Genomic DNA, 24,581 nt, shown 5'->3' on the forward strand with positions numbered 1-24,581 from the left:
ACCGCTTGACGCTGGAGTCACCTTGACTATTGATCATCTGCAAAGCTCAGTTCATTGACGGAGTGAAGATGGCAGCACATTGCCTGTGCCAATACACTTGCCGAAACTACATGTGGATTACAGCTAACTACCAGTGACCTCAACTACCTGTGTAACCTCTTGCGGTATCATCCTTGGGCTGATTATGTGCAGCAGCACCGCCAACCATATGCATCCATTGTTTTTAGCACCCATAAAGATTCCCCGCAGCCACGCGCTCCCTGTCGATTATTCGCTTACACGCCCTCCCGAGCTAGTACCATACTTGTACCTCGCTGATTATGTACATGTATTTGTTTTGATCTATCATTGTGCATGGCGGAGATCAGAAAGTCTAGGGTGATTTGCCTGGGGCAAAAGGTCCGTCACGCTTCTCAAACTGCATAGAGTTTTTCAGAATCACCTTAGCGTTCTAGTTGAAATCTAGTGAATAACAGCAAATCTATGGCATTCTTGTTTATCGATCTCTCCACTATAGCAATAAAAACACTGGACTGCGTCCCTGTAAGTTATCACCACATCAAAGATCAGAAACATATAGGATTATTATTAATGCTGAGTGCAATTATCACAGATCTTCATTTTAAACAAGTATAAGCGAATTATGTTTGGTGCTTTGAGACAATTCCACTGGCGTGAACATGATGAGCCTTACCATCAGATCCCGCTTGAAGAAGAGGATGAGAAAGAGCACGGTCCTTTTCTGAAGCAGCAAGCAAAGCTGCCAGTTAGGCTCTTCTGGTTACGCCATCTTCTGACGTTCATCCTTGGTCTGGCCGTGGGACTCACTGCAATCATTCCACTGCTGGTCTCCCAACATGCGGCATCGCATCTACGAGGGAAACGACTGAGTACCGCAATTCCGTCTACCGTTTTTTCGCCGAAGATTCCCACATCTTGGGTGCCAGATGATCGATACGTCGGCTTTTCCGAGTTCAGCAACGCCATGTGGCATCGTCTTGTGAAAAGTGGGTTACTTTTGCCGCTGTTGTTTTACTTCCCAATCTCTCAAGTTTTCGTCGCTTTCTTTATTTCCGCTAATCCTGCGGCTACTGACGGAATTCTTAGCATCGGAAAGTGTCTGGATCGGCAACCCAGCAAAATATGGATTAGGAGCGGGTTTTGAAGCGCAATTCAATCACTCGTCGAAATCACAACTTCCGCCAAAGTTCTACCATATCTCTAATCTTCATCAACTGCACTGCCTAGTAAGATTCACATGTTTGGGCAACTCCACATTATTGCTTCACTCCTAACACGGGCACCTTTGCAGAATATTATCCGTGGACGCTACTTTGAGCTGTATCTCGATCTTCCCTCGCTATCTAAGCAATCAGAAGTTGCAGCTCATGATACAGCGTATCACATGGACCACTGCATCGAGTATCTACGTATGACCATCATGTGTGGTGGGAGCTGGGATGTCGAGTCGAGCAGCCCCCCTGGCACGCCCTCAGAATTGCGAAAAGATCCATTCGGTCACCCTATCGGTTGGGGAGGTATTCGAAATTGTGTTAACTGGGATGCTCTCATGACATGGCAAAAGCAACAATTGGAAGCATACAAGGACACATGGCCTTTCTGAGGCTTAGAGGTCGCTTTAAAATGGTGATTGTCGAGAAATCTTCAAGTAAACGCAACAATATTGTAGGGGGCAATCAATTAGTTAATATGCTAGAGGATAAAAACCACTATGACCCAAAGAAAGTCTGTCGCGGCTCATAGCCAAGTTGCAATCCAAAAGGAGGCTGGACACAATGTTTTTCTTGATATTCCATGCTTATCTGGCTACTGAATAATCATCGCAATTTATCTTTCAAGTAATAAAAAATGATGGTAAAAATCTCCATACTCGTTGTTGCACCCCATTACTAAACTCCACGTCTGGTCATACACATACATTCCCCTAATTATCCAGCGTGCTGGCTAGCCCATTCATGAAGTTGCCAAAAGTCTGTGCACATATGTAATTGTCCATCAGCAAAATCATCTGGCTCATTTAACCACATCAAGGTCGTATCCATATTACACATCAAAGTCTGCCGCAACATGTCTAGGCAGTGGACAAGATGGGTCCATGGCGCTACCTGTTTTGTATGTCCCAGGCGATAATGGAAGAGGGCGGTGCGTAGAACGGACTACAATATGACAAAAAAGAATCCCACGTCAGCTGTATGAATAAACATGCGAGAGATTATGGGAACCTAGGTTTGTGATAAAACTGTTAAGAAAACATACCACACAGTGCAGAGTATGAAATCCGGCAATGATGTACAGGGCATTCCCATCAATCAGGGGATCTGCTGCTGTATCATGTAGCCCGTGTTCCCGAGCCTCCGATATGTTTAGAGATATGACACCATTCCCATCTACTCGTCGTTCATGTTAGCATCTAAGAGGTAGCTTAATCCTAGCTACGCATCATATAGGAACGCTGGGGTAGCGTGCCTCTCAAGACTGCTCGACTGCACTTACTCGGAAATAAACCCTTCCATAGGCCGTCTGCTCGTTCTTTGTTGTTTCCATCCTCGTTAAATTCGGTATCCTGGTAAATAGGCTGCATTATGGTTCGAGAGGGTGGATCTAATATTTGTGAGAAACGTTTGCCCTATATCATTGAAGACACATTTATAACACACATGTATCGACACTTTGTGCTTGTGTTAAGACCGGAGTTGAGATCGATGTTGAGACTGACGTCAAAATTGAGGTTGCATGCCATGCCCAAATAATGTTTGTAACCACAAGTAGAAATGAAAGCAAACAAATAACCCATTTGAAATGATTCGCTGAATTTGGTGCAGTCGAGTATATTACTGTGTCGTCGGTTGAGCTACCATCGATGGATGCTTTTGAAGGAACTGAATGATAGGGTGATTCCTCTTTCCGACTCATATTAACCAACTTTTCCATCTGCCGTAAGATGGGCTTAAACATCACGCAATATCTCTTGCCCTCTTTATGCTGGTGTTAACTGATCGTCGTTATTATCTTAGACAGTAGTCCACGTGCATGTACCATGAGGATGGAAGTAGGTATGGAGCTCTTCCAAAACGCACTACATCCAGATTGAGGCAATGGTGCTGCACCTAGAAGTTTTGGAAGAGAGATTGCAAAACTCTCCTATGACCTTGGTTACTGCCCGTTGACTGACTTCTTCGGACAATATGGGGAGTCTGGGAAGAATCCGGGTTGCGGGGTGATGGAATTCTCTGAGCAAACTATTTCCCTCTCTACGCTATACACCCTTCTGCTTGTGAAATATTGCTTACTGTAAGGTAATTGACTGCCATGGTAAGCTGTCTATTTGGCATCGAAGTTACTTGATCACCATCAGTTGACCTGATCACACACCTCTAGAATCGGCAGGAATTACCATACAGGGTCATTTCCTAAATCGACTGTAGCCACTATAGTAATGTTGCGTGAGTAGCTATGCAAATCACATAACTGAGCATAATCACTTCTAGGATTATAATTCTCAACGCCGTGTTGTAAGCATATCTCGCACTGAGGAGACACAGCTTTTGGCGCATGGTCGATGATATCTTTTATATCTCATCTTCAAGTTCAATGTTGATATCTGGAGTCGCTTCGCTGCATCGCACCCTCGCAGCTCAGACTTGTTAGTCCGCCGGCAAACACTTTTCACTGTTTACAAACTCTTTTTGTCAAACGCCTCAACATCACAAAATGAAGCTCACATTCGTCGTTTACATCGCCTCCCTTGTCGCTTCTGTTTCTGGTGCACCCGGTACGTAAACACCGTATACCTTCAGCTAAAGTCCTTACCCCAGAGAAAAACACAGAAGGGAAACCGCGAATAGACAACGTTGCCGCTAATCAGTACTGCAGTGAGCACTGAGGAGGTTGATGCTGGTCTCTTCACTTCTCTGGATGGCGTTTGGAATAGCTACGGCTACGATGAGAAAAAGAGGCGTGATCTCATAAAGAAAGGTACTACTGAGGAGGTCGACGCCGGTCTCTTCACTTCTCTCGATGGTGTTTGGAATAGCTACGGCTATGATGAGAAGAAGCGACGTGAGATTATGAAGAAGCGCCGTGAGGCTATGAAGAGGGGTACCACTGAGGAGGTCGATGCTGGTCTCTTCACTTCTCTGGACGGCGTTTGGAATAGCTACGGCTATGATGAGAAGAAATAAGCAGTTTAAAGCTGAGGCCATCATTAAATTGGCCACACGCCCTCTCCTGCACGTGTGGGAGGACAGACAGAATGGAGGCGAAGCCTGCGGGAACAGAGAATGATAGTCGCTAGCTTTCAAACGATGTCATATCACGCTTTCCAATGCTTTCCCATGAGCCTATGAAGGTGCCGTGGGAGGTTGAAAAGGTCGAAGATAGCTGGATCCAGCGAAATTCAATTGGTATTATTTCTATAATGTTTCATTATTACTCTATTAAACGTGAGATATTGCACGATGAGTAAATCTCTGGGATTCTAGCCAATTAGAAAGTTATGAATTGAATACACATCTATTGTTCGTCGAAATTCTCCTGCTGTATGAGTCCTGGCAATCTGACTTGATGCAATTAGCTATGCCAAAGCTTTTTATTGTTATTTGATCTGCCATGTGATTGCTTTGCACTTGAAGCAGTACGACCAGTCAGCTTTACCAAGTTACAAATAGCTTTAGATATTTACTATACGATATCCTTAAAAGCCACTCTAGATACTATTGTGCGCCATAACAGACACAATTCCGCTAACACCAAAACCTTACAATGTACATCTCTCTTCACTACCGAACAAGAGTGTATCTAAAGACATGGGATGCGCTCGATTGCACTTGAAGTGATATAAATTAGGCCCTGGAGTCATTTGTCGCTGTTTTTTAACACTGAAATTGATTGGATTGGGTTTTTACGCTGCTTGGTACCAGGGAGTTTGGTGTTCATAGGTTCCTGTCTGCTCTGCATTGATTACGAGGACCTACAGTGTAAATTGTGGACGTAAATAAAATACTACAGTAAGATATGCACTGAGGGCAGGTCCCGCCAAGTATGTGATAGAGACAACAGAATGACCACCTTCATCTTTCTCCATACATCGCAGATTACCTTGCGGATTATGCAGGTAGCTATTACAGTATAAAGATGGGCTTTTGATTACATTGAACCCTGGAGGTCATAGATGAAAAATTGTGTCCCAAGCAATATTGCTCCACCCGCCCGACCGGAAAGATGCAAAAGTCTGTTATCATGCAGGACGACCTATAAGCATAAGCAAGTACTTCACACGCACTTTGTAAGTATGCGATTATGTTCAATTGCAGATCACTTTGATCAAACATACTATGCGACGCAATTCATCTCTAGGTTCTGCGTCCTATTCCGCCCTTCAGATTATCACACAACTCTGCGAGCATCAACTTGCATCAATGCATAGACCATTCAAGTGACAAATTCCGCATTTATCTAAGCGATAACCAGCCCAATACTCCCGAAAATATTGTACCATACCAGTGGAGCTTTCATTTTACATATCCCCGGGCCAATTTTTATCGGTGCTGTAATTGCTCGGCTCTTTGATTATGTAGTGTACATAAATAGACTGGCCTGCTCGGTATTTATCTTCAAATAGCATTGGCCAATGCTTACAGTGGGTCAGCAAAAGTCAAGACAACCCCACAGTATACACCAAAAAACAGCATATATAAACAGAAAATTAGCTGTAATAATAATAAAAAATATATATAATAAATAAAAATATCTATAATTATATATAAAAAGATTTATATAATATTTTTATTTTATATTTTTTATAAATATACTGCTGAAAATAGCGGCTTAAAGTTTACGTATTTTTATTTTATTATTTACACTATAGCTAGTGTATTTATAGTAACACTTTAGTGCCTTTATAGTGGAAAATACAGTGCTAACATTAAGTAAAAATTTATATATTTTACTTTTTAATTCTTTTAAAAATCTATAATAACAATAAATAAAAAATAAACCTTTATATAAAAACTTTTTCTATTAAAAAACCTATAAATCTAATTTTATTTAATTTTATTTATATTTATAAGCATTATAAAGGAGTGACAGTTACTGATTTTGTTAAGCAATAGCTGGTGTACTGTGGGGCTCGTCGTGACTTTTGCGTCCCCACTGTATGTATGTAGCAGAACGACTGCATACATCTTCTTGACCTGTAAAACTGCACTTGCCCTCCCACCATAGTGGTCACCCGTAGTCCTCCTTTTTTTTTTCTCCCGCTGTGTAATCTTTTAGAGCCCATTTGCACCCCATACCTCTCTATCCAGTCCTTTGTTTTGTACACTTGGTCATGGCTTTTGCTGCTGCTGGTGCTCAGCTCAAGGGTATGCTCAAGAGAGTAAGACTAAGCCAGTCCACAACTTCAAAGCTTTTCAACCAAGGGTACAAAGTTGTTGATAGCGACGGTGATGATGAGCAAGACAAGGAAGCAAGCTTATTGAAGGCTTGCACTGAATGTCCGCATTGCAATAGGCAGCTTGAGACCGCTGTGACCCGGCGGCGAGGTGGCGCCAACGCGTATCTTACTTACAGCGGATGGGCTACTTCAATATTTCTCACCCTGGTGTTGACCTGGCTTGTCTGGTATCAAGATCATGGACTAAAAAGACAATGCTTTCGTGAATTATCTTCTCACTGTAAGTCATGGCTATCTACTTCTTGCGTTTCCGAATCTTAGGTACTCAGTTCCAGCTAACTTAACTCTTCTTCCTCTGCCACAAATAGCCCCGCTATTGCAAGAAGTTCCAGATACCTTGACTGAGACCATACGTAATGGCTCTATTCGATGGCCCTCTCCATACAGAGGGCCGCCCAGTCCTGATGTAGATCGGGCGTGGGATAGAATTTCCATGTGTAAGTTCAAATGTAGAGAATGGGCGAAAGGAAACTATGAAAGGAAGTTATAAGAACTACTTGTGGCTGATTCATGCCTGGGCAATCATTCAGTTCGCCCACTGAATATTCATCTAACGGACGAAGAATATCTCAGGATTGGCAAGAATCCTGAAACAGCAGCTCGGAACTCTATCGAGTATGGAGGCGGCTATTTTCTGCAGCCGGAATTTTCACATCAAGTAAGAGATCCAAGATAATATGCCTCTTTCATGGTGGAAGTGATTCATAACTGACATGCGGAATTTGATGTCTGGATAGCTGCATTGCGTTGTAAGTAGGCCTCCTTTCTAATAACATGTGCGTCTCGAGTAGCATACTAATATTTGCTTTCACACATTAGAATCTTCTCCGGAAAGCATCTCACTTCAAGTACAGCTATTACAAACAACATGATCCAGACTTTAGAGACAAGCAAGAGACTTTTGAAGTACATTTTGGTAAGAGTATCCCCAAATTCTTCTGAGCCTCTGGTCTGGATTGGGCCAATAAATGAGAGGCAATGATTTCATGATCCCAATTTTGTCGTTCATCCTTTACCAGTGAGAAGAAACTGACTCTTTACAACAGATCACTGTGTAGAGATGCTACGGCAATTCGTCATGTGCCACGCCGACGTAGGACTTGTGACTGCACACTGGATCGAGCAGCGAGCTCGTCCGTGGCCTGATTTCAACACCAAGCAGATATGCCGCGATTTTGAAGGGATTTGGCAGTGGACAGTAGACCATCAGCTGCCCGAAGGGGCCCCTATGATGCCGCTGAAGCCCGACGGAGCCAAAGCTCTTACCTCACCACCATAGATTGTGAGAGAAAGGGGAAGGACATGGGGTCCAGGCCAATGTGCAGGTCCTTAAATTGATCATAGGCAGCATCTTAATTGCATTTTCATATCCTTAAAAACTCAATTAATTCGTTGTAATTGTCTGCACGTGAAGATAAGGCCCGTATTGGCACGGTGCCAGTTAAGCTAAGTGTATAATAAGCTATCATTATATACTATCCACACTTATAAAGAGACTGCGTTTAACTGTTGTACACTACATTAATAAACCTTCTTTCCTCAAGGAATTCCATGTTGACTGCTGTAATGCGCAGCTCTCAACCCCTCCAACCGGATTCGCTCCATGAGGCAGAGTTGGACGAGCAGGTTGGGGGTAGAGATTCTGATTGTGGATAAGGCGATTACTTCTTGTTGCATTTACTAGAGCGCGGTGTTGTAATGGTTCAATTCGCAAGGGAAATCATTAAATTTTTATCTTAGGTAGAAATGAATGTACCTACTTGTCAAATGCCTAACTACCTCCTTCTATGTAGATTGACTTGACACAATTGTTTCCTCCTTGCCGGCATACCTCAACGTCCATTCGCCCTTCCCGGACTCCTGCGCCATATCTGCCTCATATTTTGACTTCATAGCTGTAATGTTGCCTAGTATGCATCATCATCATCACCACCAGAACCAGGACTCTTGGGAGCACCGCCACCACCTCCCAAGGCCGTATCGTCTTCTTCAATAGGGCCATCCAAAATTCCAACAGGCCGCTCCAGGGTCTTGATATGCTCCGTGACGTTATGAGCTATACGCCATTCCTCAATCTTATGCCATTTCTGACAAGCGTGCATGCTCTTAAAACTAGCCTTGGGTCCAGGGTGCCCCCGTTTCCAATTGTACGTGATAACTGAGACATCGCCGAAACACATGACGGCATTGCGAAGCATTTCTACGCAGTGCACTAATGATTTTATCAACGTATGTTAATTATTATTTGTCACAGTACCCTGTATGCATTCCCATCCTTGGTTCCTCTCGGGGTTGTGGGGAGACTTACTCAGATGCTTCTCAGGCGGATCCTTATCAATAAAGAGAGGGTCATTTAGGGCTTTGTAATGCTTGTAATGGAACCAAAGACCCTTACGTAGAGAATCCTAAGGAATTCACGCGTGTTACCTTGCTGTGATGAACATGTGAAAGAGACTACCATAAGCAGGTATTCTTTGATTGTAGAGAATACTTACAACGCAGTGAATTTGGTGAGTGGATGCCAAAGTACCAAGATAACGGCCTTGAGGGTCGTGGGTAAATTTAACACCAGTGCTGGGACTGTCATTCACCTCTGAAAATTGCTCCTCGCTTAGAGGGAACATGGCTCCGGCTGTAACATGTCAGCACCTGGAATTGCGAAGAGAGTATTGTGAATAACAGACTGTTAACAAGGTTGTGCCACAGCTTGTCAGTTTCGGGCCCGGGATGTGCGTTATATGGCGATACCAAGCTGAAGGGGCGAAGCTCCTTTTCAACAGCATCCGTCGCCGGCGCTAGGCAAAGGAAAAGAGAGTCAGGTCAGCTATGCTCAATATTTGCAGAATATAGAAGGGATTGTCGAGGTGATGCTACTAACATGGCGGCAGCAAAGCGACTGTGGATGACATGCGAGGTGACTGGCTAAATAGCCGCCCCTTCTGCCAGAGGACAGTCAGGCCAACCACGAAGGCCAAGTTGATCATTGTCAAGAGAATGTTGGCAACTATCCAATGCTTCAGATCAAAACTGAAACCACAGGAACGCTTTTTCTGAGAACGACGGGTAGTGTGGTTCCCCATCATCTGAAGAAGAGATTCTTCTTCGGTGGGCTCGTCGCTGCTGATACTTGACTTCTCCGCATACTGAGGAGGGTCGGAAGAGGATTTTGGTGTGTCAGTATATACCATGGTAAACACGTAATACAGTGGTAAAGCCAATGGGGTTGAAATAGATACAATTTGCGCAAAAGTGTGAAATCAGGAAGAGGAGATTCGGGGAGTGTTGACACTATACTGTCAATGAAATGAAGATATGTCCTCAAGACGCACAGTGAGTGCAATCGACAAGATTACTAAAGTGATCCATATCTTGGTTGAGTGTGGTCCCGCTATCAGCTTCAGCATGTGATCATTAGAATCAATGAGGTTGGTAGCAAGGGGTCAGCAACACCAGAGGTATCATTCACGTTTCTGGTTGTATGATTAGATTACTACTCCTCATACTCAAAGCTCCACATGGCCTGGCATGGGCCATGGCTAATCAGAAATATGCAGTGATTACAATGTGCCTTTGGTGTATAGCTCTGTCTAGACTAAGTGATCATCCACCCACGGGTAAGCGTTTGTGAGTTGCTGACAGCCCTTACTGGTCGTAAATAGATACCAGATTGTACTACAGAAGCGCGTGCGCTAAGTGTTAAGCTCTCTCAGAGTTTGTCAATACCAATGATATCCCTTCATCACTGCTCTAAACTCCCAAACACCCAAGTCTTGCTTTTGTGAACACTTTTGCCCTTCTATCGTTGGAAAATTATTGCGTTATGTCATTTTCGCCCTTGAAGACTCGTCCGTCACACGACGAGAGTAGAGACGAAGAGGATGTCTATACGCCTCCTCGAAAACGAAACTTTCGCAAATTTCTCGGGTATGGTCTCCTTGCGACCCTGTTGCCCGGCTGGTTTGTAGCTCTTGATATCTACCGCCATCCCAGAGTGGTTGACCTGCCTGGACTTTCTTCTCCTCACCCCTTTCCTCCACAAATATTTGAACGAGTAAAGAAGATATTTGAGCCGGATGAGCGCTATATCGGGCCATCTAATCAGACCCACCACAATTGGGATCACTTGGTAGCCGGTGAGTTGGGATTTAGTCTCACCTTCATTTCAGCAGCACTGGATGTTGACTGTCTTCTTCTCTTTTTGAACAGGCCATGATGCGCTCTATATCGGGAACCCTAAAAAGTATGGGCTGATGGAGGGAATTGGTCCGCCATTTCATCATGAGAACATGGCACATCCTGTGCCGCGCAAATTCTATGTCGTGTCATTACTACATCAAATGCACTGTCTGGTAAGATGAAGGCTCCTTTTCTTCTTCCTCAGCTTCGAATTATCCCAGCAGCTCAAGGATCTAACGATTAATTGCACTACGACAGAACATTGTGCGCTTTCATTATTGGCAAGTTAAGCAGGGGCATCCGACTGTAAGCGAATATTCCGAGGCGAGCTGGGATGCCCACGTGGATCATTGTTTCGAGTATCTGAGACAGTCCATATCTTGTGGTGCTGGATTTTCTCTTGAAGGCCACTCACCTCTCATTGTAGAGGGAGAGGTTGGAGAGGCGTCTACGGTCACAGGCTGGGGTATCGAGCACAACTGCATCAACTTTGAAGTATTGCGGGCCTTTCAAATTGAGCAAGAGAGAGTGTACAATACTACTTGGCAAAGGTGATTTTAGTAGGTATTTCTGGATCTTGGCTAGATTGATACCTTCAATGGGAGATGGAAAGACACGCATGGGAGTACAGTTTAATTCACAACTAGGTACATAGGTACATGTATTCAGTTTCTTGTCCAAAAATGCATCACAACTTGCATGCACACATGGTACAAGTACATAGGTACCTAGGGTAATCTAGAGACTGCTACAGTGAAATATGCCTACAGGTACCTAGGTAAGCATAAAATGTAATTACATGTAATCTATCCAACCTAGTACATACCTAGATAGATGTGTTATTTTGTAGAGTTTGAGGACAGTTTACTTCTGCTTCGGTGTCAGCAGCTCTATCTCATGTTGATTACCTACATGTACCTATTATCAGTGGATATCTCTATCTCGCCAATGCAAATGCAGGATAAGCACGAATAGATTATGCGATGATGTGTAAGCAAAATCCTTTGGGGTGAAAGATACCACCTGTAGACATGTATTGATTGCTGTTGAGAACTTGTATCGCGACATCGACGGTACATGCGGCTGGCGAAGTACACGAGATAACAGCGACTGAAGGTCCTTCGGAGTATTAAATACACTACGATGCTTCCCGAATATATGCTGCACCACACATGCAGGAACATCATCCACACAACCCACTACCTTCCCAGTACATACCCCGCCTCTGGCACAGGTACAGCTTACTGCCCGCGGCAACGCTTGACCGCCTACGGACTAAGTAAGCACCTAATCACCCCCCCTAGGGAATTTTAGCGGCGGGTGTTGCAGGGGTTTCGCTTGAGCTTGTCCTGAGCTTGTCCAGGGCTCTGCTGCCTAAGGATCTGGAGGGGAGACAGCTTCACTTCGACTTGTTGGTCGATCACACTGACGCTCTGGCCCAGCGCATAGACGTCGTGCTGTTTCTTTGTCCAGCGCCATCAATCTCTGTCCATTCTCCTCGCCTCCTCACCTCCTCACCACCCGCTTCCGCATCGTCTACGCACCTTGGCGCTTGTCTATTGCAACTCCCGGGCAATCAGAGTGTGCACTCGTACACCCCGAATGCAATGGCGCCCCTCATCGATGAAGAGGAGACCACTCTGGTCCAACAGATCCTTGATCAGCTGGCTCAGACTCCATATGCCTGCTCGACTCTGACAAAACTGAGCGGTGGCACAGCCAACTTCCTCTATCGTGGCGCCCTTCTCAAGCCTCTTCCAGGAGATACAGCCACGACTGTCGTGATCAAACGTTCTACCGACTATGTTGCCATCAACCGCGACTTCCCACTCGATGTCACGCGCTGCATCTTTGAAGAGTCCATGCTCCATGGTTTGGATGGCTTTACCCAAACCATCAACACTCCCAGTGGCACTTCGGTGGTTGCGGCACCTCGATGCTACCTGTTTGACAGAGACACGCACACTCAAGTTCATCAAGACTTTCCTAGTACCATCGACCTGACTACCATCTTGCAATCCGCCAATGTTGATCAGATCTTGCCTGGGTCTAGCGGCCGATCTGTCGGATATGCTTTGGGCTCTTGGCTGCGTTTCTTCCACAACTGGACCTCAGAGCCAGCCCAGGCTGCGCTCCGGGAAAGGGTAGGGCCTAACAAGGGTATGCGCCAGTTGAAATGCCTCATCACCTACGACAGCTTCATCGAGATTCTTGAACGCCATCCTGAGACTATAGAGGGCCACAAAGAGACATTGAAAGCTGTCCAGAGTGCCATGAAATACGAGTTTGAGCGACCCCCGACTGAAGGAGAGGAGATCCGTGGACTTATTCATGGAGATTTCTGGGCTGGCAAGTAAGTTAAAGTGCCTTTCAACCACCTGCCATACAAAGCGAAACCTCGTCCTTGGTCAAAATCACATCTCTAATCATGGACCCAAAAACAGTGTTTTACTCCCAGATAGCCCATGGTACGACTCCCAAAGTTCAAACCAAGAGCCAAACAAGCTCTTCATCATTGACTGGGAGAATGCTCAGTTCGGCCACCGCGCTGTGGATATTGGTGGCATACTGGCCGATCTTTATGAACGAAAGCACTTTAAAAACGTCTCTACAAGTATTCCTATCATGCAAGGCTTCATGGAGGGCTATGGCCCACTCAGTGAAGAGCTCGCATTTGGCACTGCCATTCACGCTGGCGTGCACCTCATTTGTTGGTATTACCGGCGAAATCGAAACGCTCCATTACCATACCCGTTGCCCATAGTTCTAGCCGCCCTGACTCTTGGACGAGACTTCATTCTCAAAGGCTGGGCCAAGGACAAGAAGTGGTTTGAGAGTTCCGTCTTAGCCCCCTTGTTCACCGATGCGAAGCAGGCCAGGTAGAATTACGCATGTAAATCCTTTTTGATAGAAATCGCATCGGAAAATAAAGATTTCTTCATTTGCCTTTCCTTCTGTTTAGCACGCAATCTTGATTACTGTTGATGTAATCCCATGCAGCCTATCTATGCTCATTGCGACCTAGCCAAGCCCTGGTGTCATTAGAAGAATTTTCCTTGCCATCAATTTCACATGCATTGTGGCCACAATTGTGATCATACATTTATATTGAGGAGTCAAGATGAGGAAGACTACCCACGCGATGCCCATGATGCTGGACCTGTGATAGCATCTTGGGTACGTCTGCGAAAGGATGAACATCGGAACTGTGGCCATCTTAGTTAGGTAGTTCTATTCAAAGCCACAAAATCTAGCTTGTGGCTAGCAGCTTCTTTTCGATGGACTAACTGTCTGCGCATCTGACACACATCTCATCTTTTCATAGATCTGTTCAAGCTACAAAGGCTAGCTTGGATCTAACAGCTGCCATTTCGCTGACTAGCTGGCTGGCCATTAACACTAATTCAGGGTTAGCCCATCTGTGTTGGATAAAAGAGGAATGCTTCCATTTCTGGGTTGAAAGAATAAATTAAACTTTCTAAATCGAAACGACCTCTCCTTATGCCAGCGGTTCCCGAGATTGAAAATCTCCTTGTTTGTTCTCGCGCCGTGATCTGTACAGCAATTTGGCAACCTACGTTTTGGTTACTGTATATCTGTTGGAGAGTACCACGTTAACAGTACACTCTCTAGCAGCTCAACAGACTACAATCATATAAATCACTTAGAGGCCAGTGACTAGCATGGAAATAAACTAGATCCAGGTATCCACTGCACCAGGCATGCCATTGAATACCTATATATGTCATGACAAAGTCCGTTAACATAAGCATGCAACTGTGATTGAAGCTTGTTATCAGGGGTGACTTGCTATGATGGCATATAAATAAATACAGGCTCATCGCATCCCCCATAAGAGAAAAAAATGTAGCACATATTTCCCAAAATGTTGTCTTTCTTTCTAATGCTGATACAAATTAGCATATACCCAAAGATCCAAAGAATGCCTACAGCATACTGGGAATTATACAGCACACGAAGAAACTCACGGTTGATCAACTTAATCCCTCATCGTTTTCCGGCAGTACACGCCGCTAAATGGTGTGGGTTGCCAATAGATAGTGTGCTAGATATTAATTTATATTGAGATACCTCCCATAGAGTATTGATACTTCACGCCTATCTCTCCTCAAACTCAAGGTATAGGTCTTTTCATTTATCGTGATGTCATTCTTGGTACTCTAAAATGAGGGGTATGTCCGCACCTTTGACACCATAGTGTAGACATATAAAGGCTATCCCTTGTTCTTATCAATCTACAAGAGAGTATTGTAACTCCAATTTTCTCGGAGATTTTAGCAGAACTAAATTTGTTTCTGCTAAGCACAGTCTTTACAGCGTTAACTTCAATTATGCCCAGGCAAAGTCTCTCGCAAAATGAAAAGAGACGACGTCAAAATAGAGAGTCACAGCGCCGCTATAGTAAGCTCTGTTAAAAACCCACCTCCAAGCGTCAACGTGACACACCGAAATAGGAGGAAGTCAAAAAGAGATTGAAAATTTGTAATAGGGGAAAAAGTCAAGCTCATCATTGTGCGTAGGAGAAAAACATCGAAAAGAACAAGCAAGCCAGACATTAGACGAAGCGGGCTCAACTTCGCCAACAAACAAGCCCGTAGACGCTGCGGTATCTTCATCAACTGGCATTTATAGTCAGGCTCGAGCAGATACAAATCATTCTGCTGCGGATATTAGTCCTACGTCTATTACAATTCCCACAGCTGGGACTGATTTCCCAAGCCTGGAGAATGATGGCACGTGGAGCCCCGCTTCAGTGGACAATGCTCATCAATGCTACTTCCCGCTGCCTTGGTCCCCATTGAGAACTTTTCCAGACTGCATGGACATGTCTCTGCCGACCTTAAACGACGGTAATGGGAATTCAAGTGTTCCAGGCACGTTAATCTTACAGAACCCTTCGGGCCCTCTTAAAGCTGGCGAGATCCTAATGGGAGCCGAGAAGAAAGCCTCATTACCCGCGGGGCTAGTGGTATCAACTGGGGAGAGTGAAAGCGCTACGGGGAATAACACACAGTCCCTAGTTTCGCATATATCCGTCGTCAGACCACAAATGCGCGAGTCGATCTCACATCACTCCAATAGAGAGAAAAAAGCGATTGCGATAGTGACGCAAAGCGTGACAGCACCTAGTATACCCGCTGTGCGGGATGTGGAGCACCAAAAATCGCAGATATCACGAATGCAATCAAAGTGGATGACTCCACAAACCACGCCCAGCCAGACGGATGCACCCGAGGAGGCAAGGGTGCCGGTACACAAAGTTAGTTTTCATACCCCCTGCTTGCCAGATTCAAAAACAGCGAACATTAAAAAAAGAAAACTCCCCCAGCGTCCACATGAGTCAGATTCGTCGCTTGATGAAGTGGAAGAAATAGAAACTCCCAGCAGAGCGAGAATGCAGCAACGAACAGCGCGTACTGCGCAGGCGACAAGTACCGCGGTGCCAATCTCAGGAACAGTAGGTGAACCAGGGGATTCCAGAGCGGAACGGATGATTACCGAAGTGGAACACCTTTACAACTTTGGCGTCTGCGTCGGTATTTTGCCAGAGGACCGTGATATTTTGACGGCACTGCGGAAGATGAAGAAACGTTTTCGATCTTTGTCCTTGCCGACGTCGTCCAAGGGTCTGAACCGTAGGCGGAGCCATAGCGAAACACAAGATTCGGGAAGCGGATCGAGCGAGGGGACATCATCATTATCTGCAGCCTCGTTATCATCCAAATCCGTCTATGGTCGTGATTAGAAAACGGGACAAATTGAGAAGTCATGAGAGGAAGCTGGAACCCGAGGTCAAACAGGACTTTTCTTTGGTATGTTGGTTCCTTGCATGATATATGATAGGCAAGAAGGAGGACCAGCGGCTTTCCTAGCAGTAATTGTGCGAATTGGAAATCGACGTGTAGCGCCTACACGCTGTATAGGGCAAAACATAATCTACATCAAGGCAAACGAATACAATGAAATCATAAAAAAACTAAATTGAGGACTGAAAACATATGGACTAGGACGGTGAAGTTGAGGTGACACCTCTTTATAGGGAACATTTTGCCTATTTGAACATAAAGTTGTTTATTACTCCGACAATTCTCACAATCGCCTGACCTACATGTTCAAATGAGAAAACTTGAATGGTTTCGGTAATATGAACTACGTTTACTAATTCATTCCTACAATTTTACTGAATTAAATTAAACAACCGTTTATTTTCTCTCTGTTCAGGTTCTCTTATGTAATTGACGTATTCCTTTCCTTTTCCTCAGTTCACCTTCCCTATCTATGCAGTTCTCATCAACCGTTAAAAGTGTTGAAAATTTTATCTCGGTATCTGCATGTTTTCAAAGTTTTGGCCAAGTAAGTGCTTGGATTGTGAGATATCAGAGGCGGCATAATACAAGGACGATTAAAGATCGGTGTGGCAAAATACATAAGTACAGCTGCTGACAAGCTAGGGATGTAATCAAAAGTATGCAAGCGTAACAGAGATAGTAATCAGATGCAATGGAAGCTCATTGGAGGGCGAGGGGTTTCCTTTTTGGGGTTGACTGGTATCTACATGTGCCTTGCCCTCTAAAAATTAGAGTATCATAGTACTTGAGGTTTTGGCATTCGGCCTTGGCAGAGGCCATTCGATGCCCTTAGAATCGCCTAATTACTGGACATTCATGCATGAAACTTTTTAATTCCTCACGCAATAAACTCGGTCGACCAGTTTGCTCATACAGTTACTAACGAGTGAAAGAGATTGTAACGGATCCAAATCGGCATGTCTTCTCAAAGTTGGCAGCCCGAGAAGGCTTTATTCTTGGGGTCAGTAATTTGCGGAGCTGTCTTTCAATTATGCCTTCCCTTAAGACTTTGGAGACTTGGGCGATCCATACCCAGAACTGTACCAGGTTGGATGGCACGATTTCATTCGGTAGGTAGTTTTTGTTTTGATCTGTATCTTCGCTGCTACCTGGGTACCAACATCAGACAATAGATCCTTGCACTGTTGCTCTCAATTATCCTCCTGGTTTCATTGGCATCCATCCGACTTGAGCCAGTCATAGTTTACTCAGTGCTTGCTTCATCCGTGGCGTGTATGGGACTCAGCATCCTTATATTACTTGAGTATGAGAGGTCTCCTAGGCCTTCCGATCTGGCAATCCTCTACCTACTTTCTATTATTATATGCGATGCTCTTCTTTTGACGATGCCCAGTTCCAGCGTCGCAGCGCGCTCGCACTCACTTCTAATAACCCGATTTTCCATACACACAACGCTTTTGGTGATCGAATGCCTTGCTCAACATGGGACTTTAAATCCAAGAGGGCAATCAGAAGTTCCCGAGGAGTGTAGCAATGTCCTGAGTAGAATATTTTTCTTTTGGGTTAATCCGTTCTTATTCCAAACTTTTAACAACATTGCCGCTCTAAAGTTTGCCCCGGCCCTGACCCGAGGCATGCAGCCCAAAACAATGAGGGCGGCAGCGATCCAAACCTGGGTACAACGAGGTAAGCCTCCGACCAAATACCAAGATTAATGTTTATGGCTCTGAGAAAAGTAACTATAATTAAAACGCTATTATAATAGCGCAACCAGAAAAGAGAATAAACTTGTCTCTTACGTTGCTGAAGTGCGTCAAGAAGCCATTCCTTGTGGCTATCATACCGCGCTTGTTCTTGATCGGATTCAAGTATTCGCAACCACGTCTGATTAGGCAGTGCATTTTCTTCGTCGGCGCTGATTCTTCCGCGAAGGATACCAGCTATGGCTACTGGATTGTCGTATCGGCTATCGTCATCTATATCGGTATTGCGGCATGTGCAGAATCTTCATCACTACTTGTTTATATGGGTCCCCAAATGCTGATAGTCCTGATAGGTGTCATCAGGCGCTTACCAGCATAGACTAAACAAGCTGAAGATCATGGTTCGAAGCATTCTCGTGGGTCTTATTCACGAGAAAGCCATGTGTCTTCCGAGTGTTACCTATGACGATGGCGCTGCAACAACCCTCATGAGCACAGATGTTGATTACCTTAATATAAATATCGAGATAGTTCACGAAATATGGGCCTATCTCGTGGAGCTTATAATAGGAGTAACTCTGTTAGCTATGGAGGTTGGCTGGATATGGCCGCTGCCACTGCTACTCATTTTAAGTGAGTCAATATTCAATTCTTAAAGACGCCCTCCTCCTTGTTTACGCTTGTGCTAATATGACGACGTGACTGAGTTTTTTCGCGTCTGGGCCTCTACGTCACCAGGGATCTGCATTCTGCGCAGACTAACTGGAACCAATCAACGCAAGATCGTGTAGCGGCAACAAGTTCAATGATTGACTCAATGAAAGCTATCAAGATGCTTGGATTGAAGAAAAGGCTTTCTGAGCGCATCGAGAAGTTGCGACAACGAGAGCTAGAGCTAGCTTCCAAAGTCCGCTGGATGATGGTTTATTACAACGCATGTGGTCCGTAGCCTTCTTCATGGGATAGCAATACCAGGGCCCGGGATAATGGCCAAGCTAACATTTGGAAACTTCTGCATAGCCAATTCCCTTGGAATATTCTCTCCAGCCCTCACACTGGTCGTCTTCGCTCTACTTGCCAATGCGCATGGGCAACCAATGGACACAGCAACTGCTTTCACTACTATTGCCATACTGAGCATGATTATGCAGCCTGCCAACATGGTCATGACAGCCGTGGCCCGTATCACAGCAGCCTTGGCTAGTCTTGATAGGATTCAGACTTTTCTTTTGCGGCCCTCTTTAGTCGATTACCGAGAGTTGACAACGAATCTCTCACTTAATGAAAAAGAAGGAATCAGTTCGCCCCAGAAACTGGCAAAGCCGGCGCCAGCCATCTTAATCCATGGCTTAACTGTCGGCGTGTTCAAGCACAATGTCAACTTGGAACTGGATTGCGGAACTTTCGCTATCATTTCAGGTCCCGTAGGAAGTGGAAAGTCAACTTTACTAAGAGTACTGCTAGGTGAAGCACCACCGGTTAACGGTAAGATCTACCTTAGCACCCGACACATAGCATACTGTGCGCAGACGCCCTGGGTCCCTAGCGGGACCATAAGAGATATAATTCAAGGAACAACGAAGAACAAGAACGAACATTGGTATCACCAAGTTACTGAGGCCTGCTGTCTCTCTCATGACTTTAGCACCTTGCCCGATGGCGACGCGACGCAAATTGGGAGCAGGGGTCTCAATTTGTCTGGCGGTTTGATGCGGCGTGTGGTAAGCTTCTTCTCGCCATCCATTTTATTGCAACCTCTTTTCCTTTATTCTTCCTGTTATTTTTTTTTTCCTTTTCATTTTATTAGGTTTCAATTTCGCTTTGCTTTTTGTATTTGCGAAAAGATATTGTGACTGTTTTTACTTCTTACTCCCTTACTCCAGAAAATACTTAAGTCATTCTATTTAACAAGGTGCCCAAATTAGTCACTTGCACGAGCTGTTTTTTCCAGGTGTAAGATCGCTCTGCTGGATGATGCGTTCAGTGCTCTAGATGGAGATACAGAGAGAACCGTTTTCAACAATCTGCTTGGACCTAATGGCCTGTTCCGGCAGATGGGAACCACGGTGATACTGGCTGCCAACTCAGCTCAGTACTTTCCCATGAGCGATCACGTTGTTATCCTGGGCAACAATGGCGTGTCTGAGCAAGGCAGATGGCAGAGTCTTAGCACTAAAGCAGCAGACATACACAAATTCGTTCAAGAGAGCGATCCTAGAGAACCACTTACAGCATCGAATCAATTAAAAATAAGGCAGCAGACCGCCGAGACCGAAATATACAAACGAACAGGGGATATCGCCCTTTATGGTATTGAGCTCTTCTTAATCTACGATGTAGCACATAATTAGCACTAGCGATACTGACATCAAATAGGATATTATTTTAGGCTTTCTGGCTTGATCAACGTCGCCCTCCTTGTGGGATGGACGGCGTCGTATGCTTTCTTTATTTCTGTGCCCCAATACTGGCTGAAGCTGTGGACCGAGTCGGAGGATGGCAGTACTTTATACTATATCTCGGGGTTTTTATTCCTTTGCGTCTGTTCTTTGGTATCAACACATGGGACAATCTGGTAAGAACCGCGATATAGCACAAATTAGAGCAATCTAATGCTAACCTACTTGATTATAGGGCTACCGTAATCCGACTTGCTCCCAATTCGGGACTGCAAGCTCACCGGCGCCTTTTAAACATCATTATGAAGTAAGAAATTCCAAATTTTGCTATCTTTTAATGGCCACGTTATAGAAACTAAGTCATCGTTGCCTAGTGCACCTCTCTCCTTCTTTTCCACAGTTGAAAATGGCTCGATCTTAAACAGGTAAGTCGGATAATTGGCAGACGTTTTACGCGTAGAGAAGAGACAAAACCTTATCATGTTCTCTTTTAGATTCAGTCAGGACATGGAATATGTCGATCAGCAATTACCAATGATCATGGCAAGCGTGAGCCATCGTGAGTCAACTTACGCCGCATCTTTAATTATAACATGGACTAACGCGGTGAAGAAATATTCAAGCTTTTTATGCAGGCTGCTCTTCTCTTTACCGCTCAAAAGTTACTGGCATTGTCACTTCCCGTCTGTCTCTTCGTAGTATACATAATACAGACAATATATCTGCGCACTTCGCGGCAGCTCCAGCTCTTAGAACTTGAGTCACGCGCTGCCGTTTTCTCCAGTTTCCTTCAGTCAGTAAGTGAAACAACACAAGGATTCTACCCTGGTGGTAAGGGTATTGAAGATTTCTAACTCATTTTCTGGCTTCATCCTACTAGATTGAAGGGCTCGCGACTATACGAGCCTTTGGCTGGCAGCAGGCGACTATTCGTGAAAATGTAGATAATCTGCACCAGTCTCAGCGCCCGGAATTTCTTCGTCTTACTCTCCAGAGATGGCTCGGCATTGTGCTTGACCTGATTGCTGCGGCCATGGCTGTCCTCGTCATCAGCATTGTGACGAAATTTCGTGACCACATCAGCGCTGGTCAAGCGGGTGTTGCATTGAACGTGATGCTAGTTGCTAATGCGACACTCCTAAACTTGGTCGATGGGTGGACCAAATTGGAACTTGCTCTAGGAGCAATGGCCCGTGTCAAGTCTCTCGAAAGGTCTACTCCACCCGAGGCCCAAATCACAGAAGATGACTTCAAGCCCGAAGGCAATTGGCCCTCTAAAGGGGCGATTATCTTCCACGGGGCAACAGCGGCTTACCAGTGAGTAAACGTCCAATATGAGGGGCTTTGAGCTCTAAAGCAAACATGCTAATGAATGAAAATAACTAGCTCTGGCGCAGTTGCGCTGCAGGATGTCAATTTGAGGATAGAGGCTGGCCAAAAGGTTACCATCCATGGTCGTACAGGCAGGCAAGTTTGCGCATCAACGTGATATGTTTTCGGCGTGCGCTGATCTTGTAAATTAATTGCATACAGCGGCAAAAGCTCTCTCATTTTGTCTTTATTGCGAATGTTAGAACTACAGTCAGGCCAAATTGAGATAGATGGCGTCGACATTAGCAACATACAGCCTGAAATACTCCGGCAGCGTTGCTTCGTCACTATATCACAAGATGTCTTGCTTTTATCGAACGAAACGTTGCGCTTCAATCTTGATCCAGAAGGTTTCCTCTCGGACTCATTCATTATAGAGAAGCTCGAGACAGTTGGGCTCTGGTCCCAACTTGTGAGCGGCAGTGTTGAGAGACGAGGAAGATGCGAAGATGCTGAAGAGTGGAGTGCAGAGTGTGGCAGCACGGAAACAGCACCCTCTTCTCTGGAACCCAATATTCTTGATATCAGGATTGCAAACTTGGCTGAGCTCTCAGTTGGCCAGCGTCAACTGCTTGCCCTCTGTCGTGCTCTCATCAAGGCTGACTCTCTTCGACTTACTCGAATCCAACCAATAATCCTCCTTGATGAGGCAACTTCCTCGCTTGACATTGAAGCGGAAAAGAAAATACATGCTATTGTTGATGAGGAGTTCACCAATAAAAATCACACCGTCATCCTGGTAGCTCACAGGTTGGGAGACATACAAACCCATGCGAAAACCAGCAAAGAGGTTGTCGCCTTCATGGCTGACGGGCGATTAAGTCAGCTTCCAGGTAGATAGGTATAAAATACAACGGCATGGTGATTATAAATGATCATAATGGTAATAAATAAAATACCCTTAGTCAAACCCTCCTTGTCCTACTATGGGTGTCCTTTTCTCGATTTCACTGAGTGCAGTCTCATATATGACAACCAAGTCTAGAAGGGAGGTGGGAGGAGTCGGGATCGGAGAAGCAGTAAAAAAGTTTCCCCGGATATTCTGTGTCAATTACTTCTTTCGTAACGGAATACCCAATTAAACATGATGTCTGTAATTCACCATCCGTTACTGTTGAATCTTCCCATGAGACGAAGCCTTTCCCGCTATTTTTGCACCATAGTAATACATCGCTTTTGAAGATATACATTTCCACCAAGGCTCGCTATTAGTAACCAAATCAAATGGATAACTCCCTGTAATCAACCAAAAGCTATATGCGCTCCGTATGCCCTCTTCAGCTGGCGTGAAAGTATCGATATCGAATGCCCCTCTATTCGAGAGTTACTGGGCCGCCATGCTGTTATAGTCGTCTTCAAACGTAATATCTTTGGCGGATAAATCCTGTACACGTCGCAAAATACGTGTACAGCGGTAAACCCAATTGAAGTCATGGCATTTTCAAACGCAGCCCAAGTTATCGAGGCTTTAGTCCCGGACTTTTTGAAGAGTGTGGAAAAGACCTTTTTTCCCACTGGATTAGCCAATGAATCCCGCAGTGGTCCTCCGTCAGGTGCCTTCAAAGCTGGCATCATATCAGCTGTGGATGTCTGAGGGGGACTTGTATCGTGATCGTGCTTTTTTCGCTCTAATCTCTCAGAGATGAAAGAAGTGTTTGTAACCGGAATCGCGAAGGGCTCAGTTTTATTTAGCAATACTTCTGTCCTCTGACATTGAAAATAAACGCATGCCAAACTTTCTTGGGCAATGTAATGATAATAAAACTCCAGATTTGCACCAGTCTTGCGAACAATGAAGGCGTCAATTTTAGTCAATGCCTTGTTCGCCATTCCGGGCTTTAATAGTTTATCGATTGGCACTGCGAAATCTTGTAAGTCAAGTTCTTTCTTGAGATCGTTTAATGCCGAATGCAGCTCCCGAGATCCTGCGACAAACGCCTGTCCAGTTTTGTGAGAGTGGGCTGGTATTCGTGCGAATTCTATCATGGCTTCGATAAAATCCGTGATCATAACTAGATCGGCCAATGCGTCTATCTCCCTCTCCTGTAGGTCTTTCCTACTAGATGGATGGGCTTCGTATAGATCATCTAGTTTTTTGATCCACTCAAGTGCCTGTGACTCATTGGAGTGACAGAGGCGCAGCACATATTGTAGATGGGCATCATCCTCAGCCAGCTCCTCTGGCTTAATCTTCATAATGACTTTTGGGTTACCGGCCTCGTCGTAAACATTAACCAGGCGCTTGAAACATCTTGCCCCAATTCCTGTCTGGACTTGCCTAAGGAAGTGGGCCCGAGCGCGGCTGTACTCGAAGTGGCATATATTGGAAATTTCTTGGAGAACGATGCGCGTGTGTACTGTATCCTTTTTTTCATCCAAGTGATGCCAGAAGTCTAAAAGTTCGGATATGTAGCACCATATAGCATGTCTTTCGATGGCGCTACAGACTGCTTCGAAAATAGCACCGTTGATATTCTTATCCGTTTGGTGTGGCAACCAGCGTTCTTTATCGTCCATCACTAGCTCTGGTCGACTGAGCAACCGAATGTTGACATCGTGAACAAGCACAGAGGGCTCATTCCAGAGGATGGCCAAATGCTCTTCGAGAGAATCTCTCGTATCGTAA

The 24,581-nt window shown here is 44.9% G+C and overlaps 8 protein-coding genes across 8 annotated transcripts; 7 read left to right on the forward strand and 1 right to left on the reverse strand.

Moving 5' to 3' along the window:
* Window positions 1–643: 643 nt before the first annotated feature.
* TRIVIDRAFT_70487 (uncharacterized protein) lies at window positions 644–1,624 on the forward strand (the record flags this gene model as incomplete). Its single annotated transcript, XM_014105233.1, has 3 exons — window positions 644–1,007; window positions 1,108–1,247; window positions 1,313–1,624. 3 exons carry the CDS (start codon window positions 644–646, stop codon window positions 1,622–1,624), a joined length of 816 nt encoding a protein of 271 aa, XP_013960708.1.
* Window positions 1,625–3,657: 2,033 nt separating this feature from the next.
* Window positions 3,658–4,437, forward strand: TRIVIDRAFT_111967 (uncharacterized protein; the record flags this gene model as incomplete). The annotated part of the gene is made up of 2 exons (XM_014105234.1): window positions 3,658–3,793; window positions 3,895–4,437. 2 exons carry the CDS (start codon window positions 3,733–3,735, stop codon window positions 4,200–4,202), a joined length of 369 nt encoding a protein of 122 aa, XP_013960709.1.
* Window positions 4,438–6,349: 1,912 nt separating this feature from the next.
* Window positions 6,350–7,754, forward strand: TRIVIDRAFT_70489 (uncharacterized protein; the record flags this gene model as incomplete). Its single annotated transcript, XM_014105235.1, has 6 exons — window positions 6,350–6,695; window positions 6,784–6,912; window positions 7,006–7,133; window positions 7,213–7,224; window positions 7,295–7,391; window positions 7,522–7,754. The coding sequence occupies 6 exons, from the start codon at window positions 6,350–6,352 to the stop codon at window positions 7,752–7,754; spliced, it is 945 nt and encodes a 314-aa protein (XP_013960710.1).
* A 430-nt stretch (window positions 7,755–8,184) lies between these two features.
* TRIVIDRAFT_81530 (uncharacterized protein) lies at window positions 8,185–9,705 on the reverse strand (the record flags this gene model as incomplete). Its single annotated transcript, XM_014105236.1, has 5 exons — window positions 8,185–8,687; window positions 8,784–8,880; window positions 8,971–9,107; window positions 9,160–9,270; window positions 9,354–9,705. 5 exons carry the CDS (start codon window positions 9,661–9,663, stop codon window positions 8,383–8,385), a joined length of 960 nt encoding a protein of 319 aa, XP_013960711.1.
* Window positions 9,706–10,243: 538 nt separating this feature from the next.
* On the forward strand, window positions 10,244–11,354 carry TRIVIDRAFT_111968 (uncharacterized protein; the record flags this gene model as incomplete). The annotated part of the gene is made up of 3 exons (XM_014105237.1): window positions 10,244–10,608; window positions 10,682–10,824; window positions 10,910–11,354. 3 exons carry the CDS (start codon window positions 10,296–10,298, stop codon window positions 11,204–11,206), a joined length of 753 nt encoding a protein of 250 aa, XP_013960712.1.
* A 904-nt stretch (window positions 11,355–12,258) lies between these two features.
* TRIVIDRAFT_52450 (uncharacterized protein) lies at window positions 12,259–13,534 on the forward strand (the record flags this gene model as incomplete). The annotated part of the gene is made up of 2 exons (XM_014105238.1): window positions 12,259–13,004; window positions 13,096–13,534. 2 exons carry the CDS (start codon window positions 12,259–12,261, stop codon window positions 13,532–13,534), a joined length of 1,185 nt encoding a protein of 394 aa, XP_013960713.1.
* A 1,303-nt stretch (window positions 13,535–14,837) lies between these two features.
* TRIVIDRAFT_81532 (uncharacterized protein) lies at window positions 14,838–16,642 on the forward strand (the record flags this gene model as incomplete). Its single annotated transcript, XM_014105239.1, has 4 exons — window positions 14,838–14,844; window positions 15,012–15,073; window positions 15,162–15,932; window positions 16,002–16,642. The coding sequence occupies 4 exons, from the start codon at window positions 14,838–14,840 to the stop codon at window positions 16,416–16,418; spliced, it is 1,257 nt and encodes a 418-aa protein (XP_013960714.1).
* A 1,225-nt stretch (window positions 16,643–17,867) lies between these two features.
* TRIVIDRAFT_188797 (uncharacterized protein) lies at window positions 17,868–24,581 on the forward strand (the record flags this gene model as incomplete). The annotated part of the gene is made up of 16 exons (XM_014105240.1): window positions 17,868–18,168; window positions 18,248–18,474; window positions 18,539–18,818; window positions 18,893–19,126; window positions 19,206–19,906; window positions 20,111–20,495; window positions 20,562–20,760; window positions 20,820–20,891; window positions 20,959–21,009; window positions 21,079–21,143; window positions 21,197–21,381; window positions 21,465–21,901; window positions 21,971–22,051; window positions 22,118–22,776; window positions 23,407–23,445; window positions 24,526–24,581. 16 exons carry the CDS (start codon window positions 17,868–17,870, stop codon window positions 24,579–24,581), a joined length of 3,972 nt encoding a protein of 1,323 aa, XP_013960715.1.

This window comes from Trichoderma virens, assembly GCF_000170995.1.
Source record: "Trichoderma virens Gv29-8 chromosome Unknown TRIVIscaffold_2, whole genome shotgun sequence".
Lineage (NCBI taxonomy): Eukaryota > Fungi > Ascomycota > Sordariomycetes > Hypocreales > Hypocreaceae > Trichoderma > Trichoderma virens.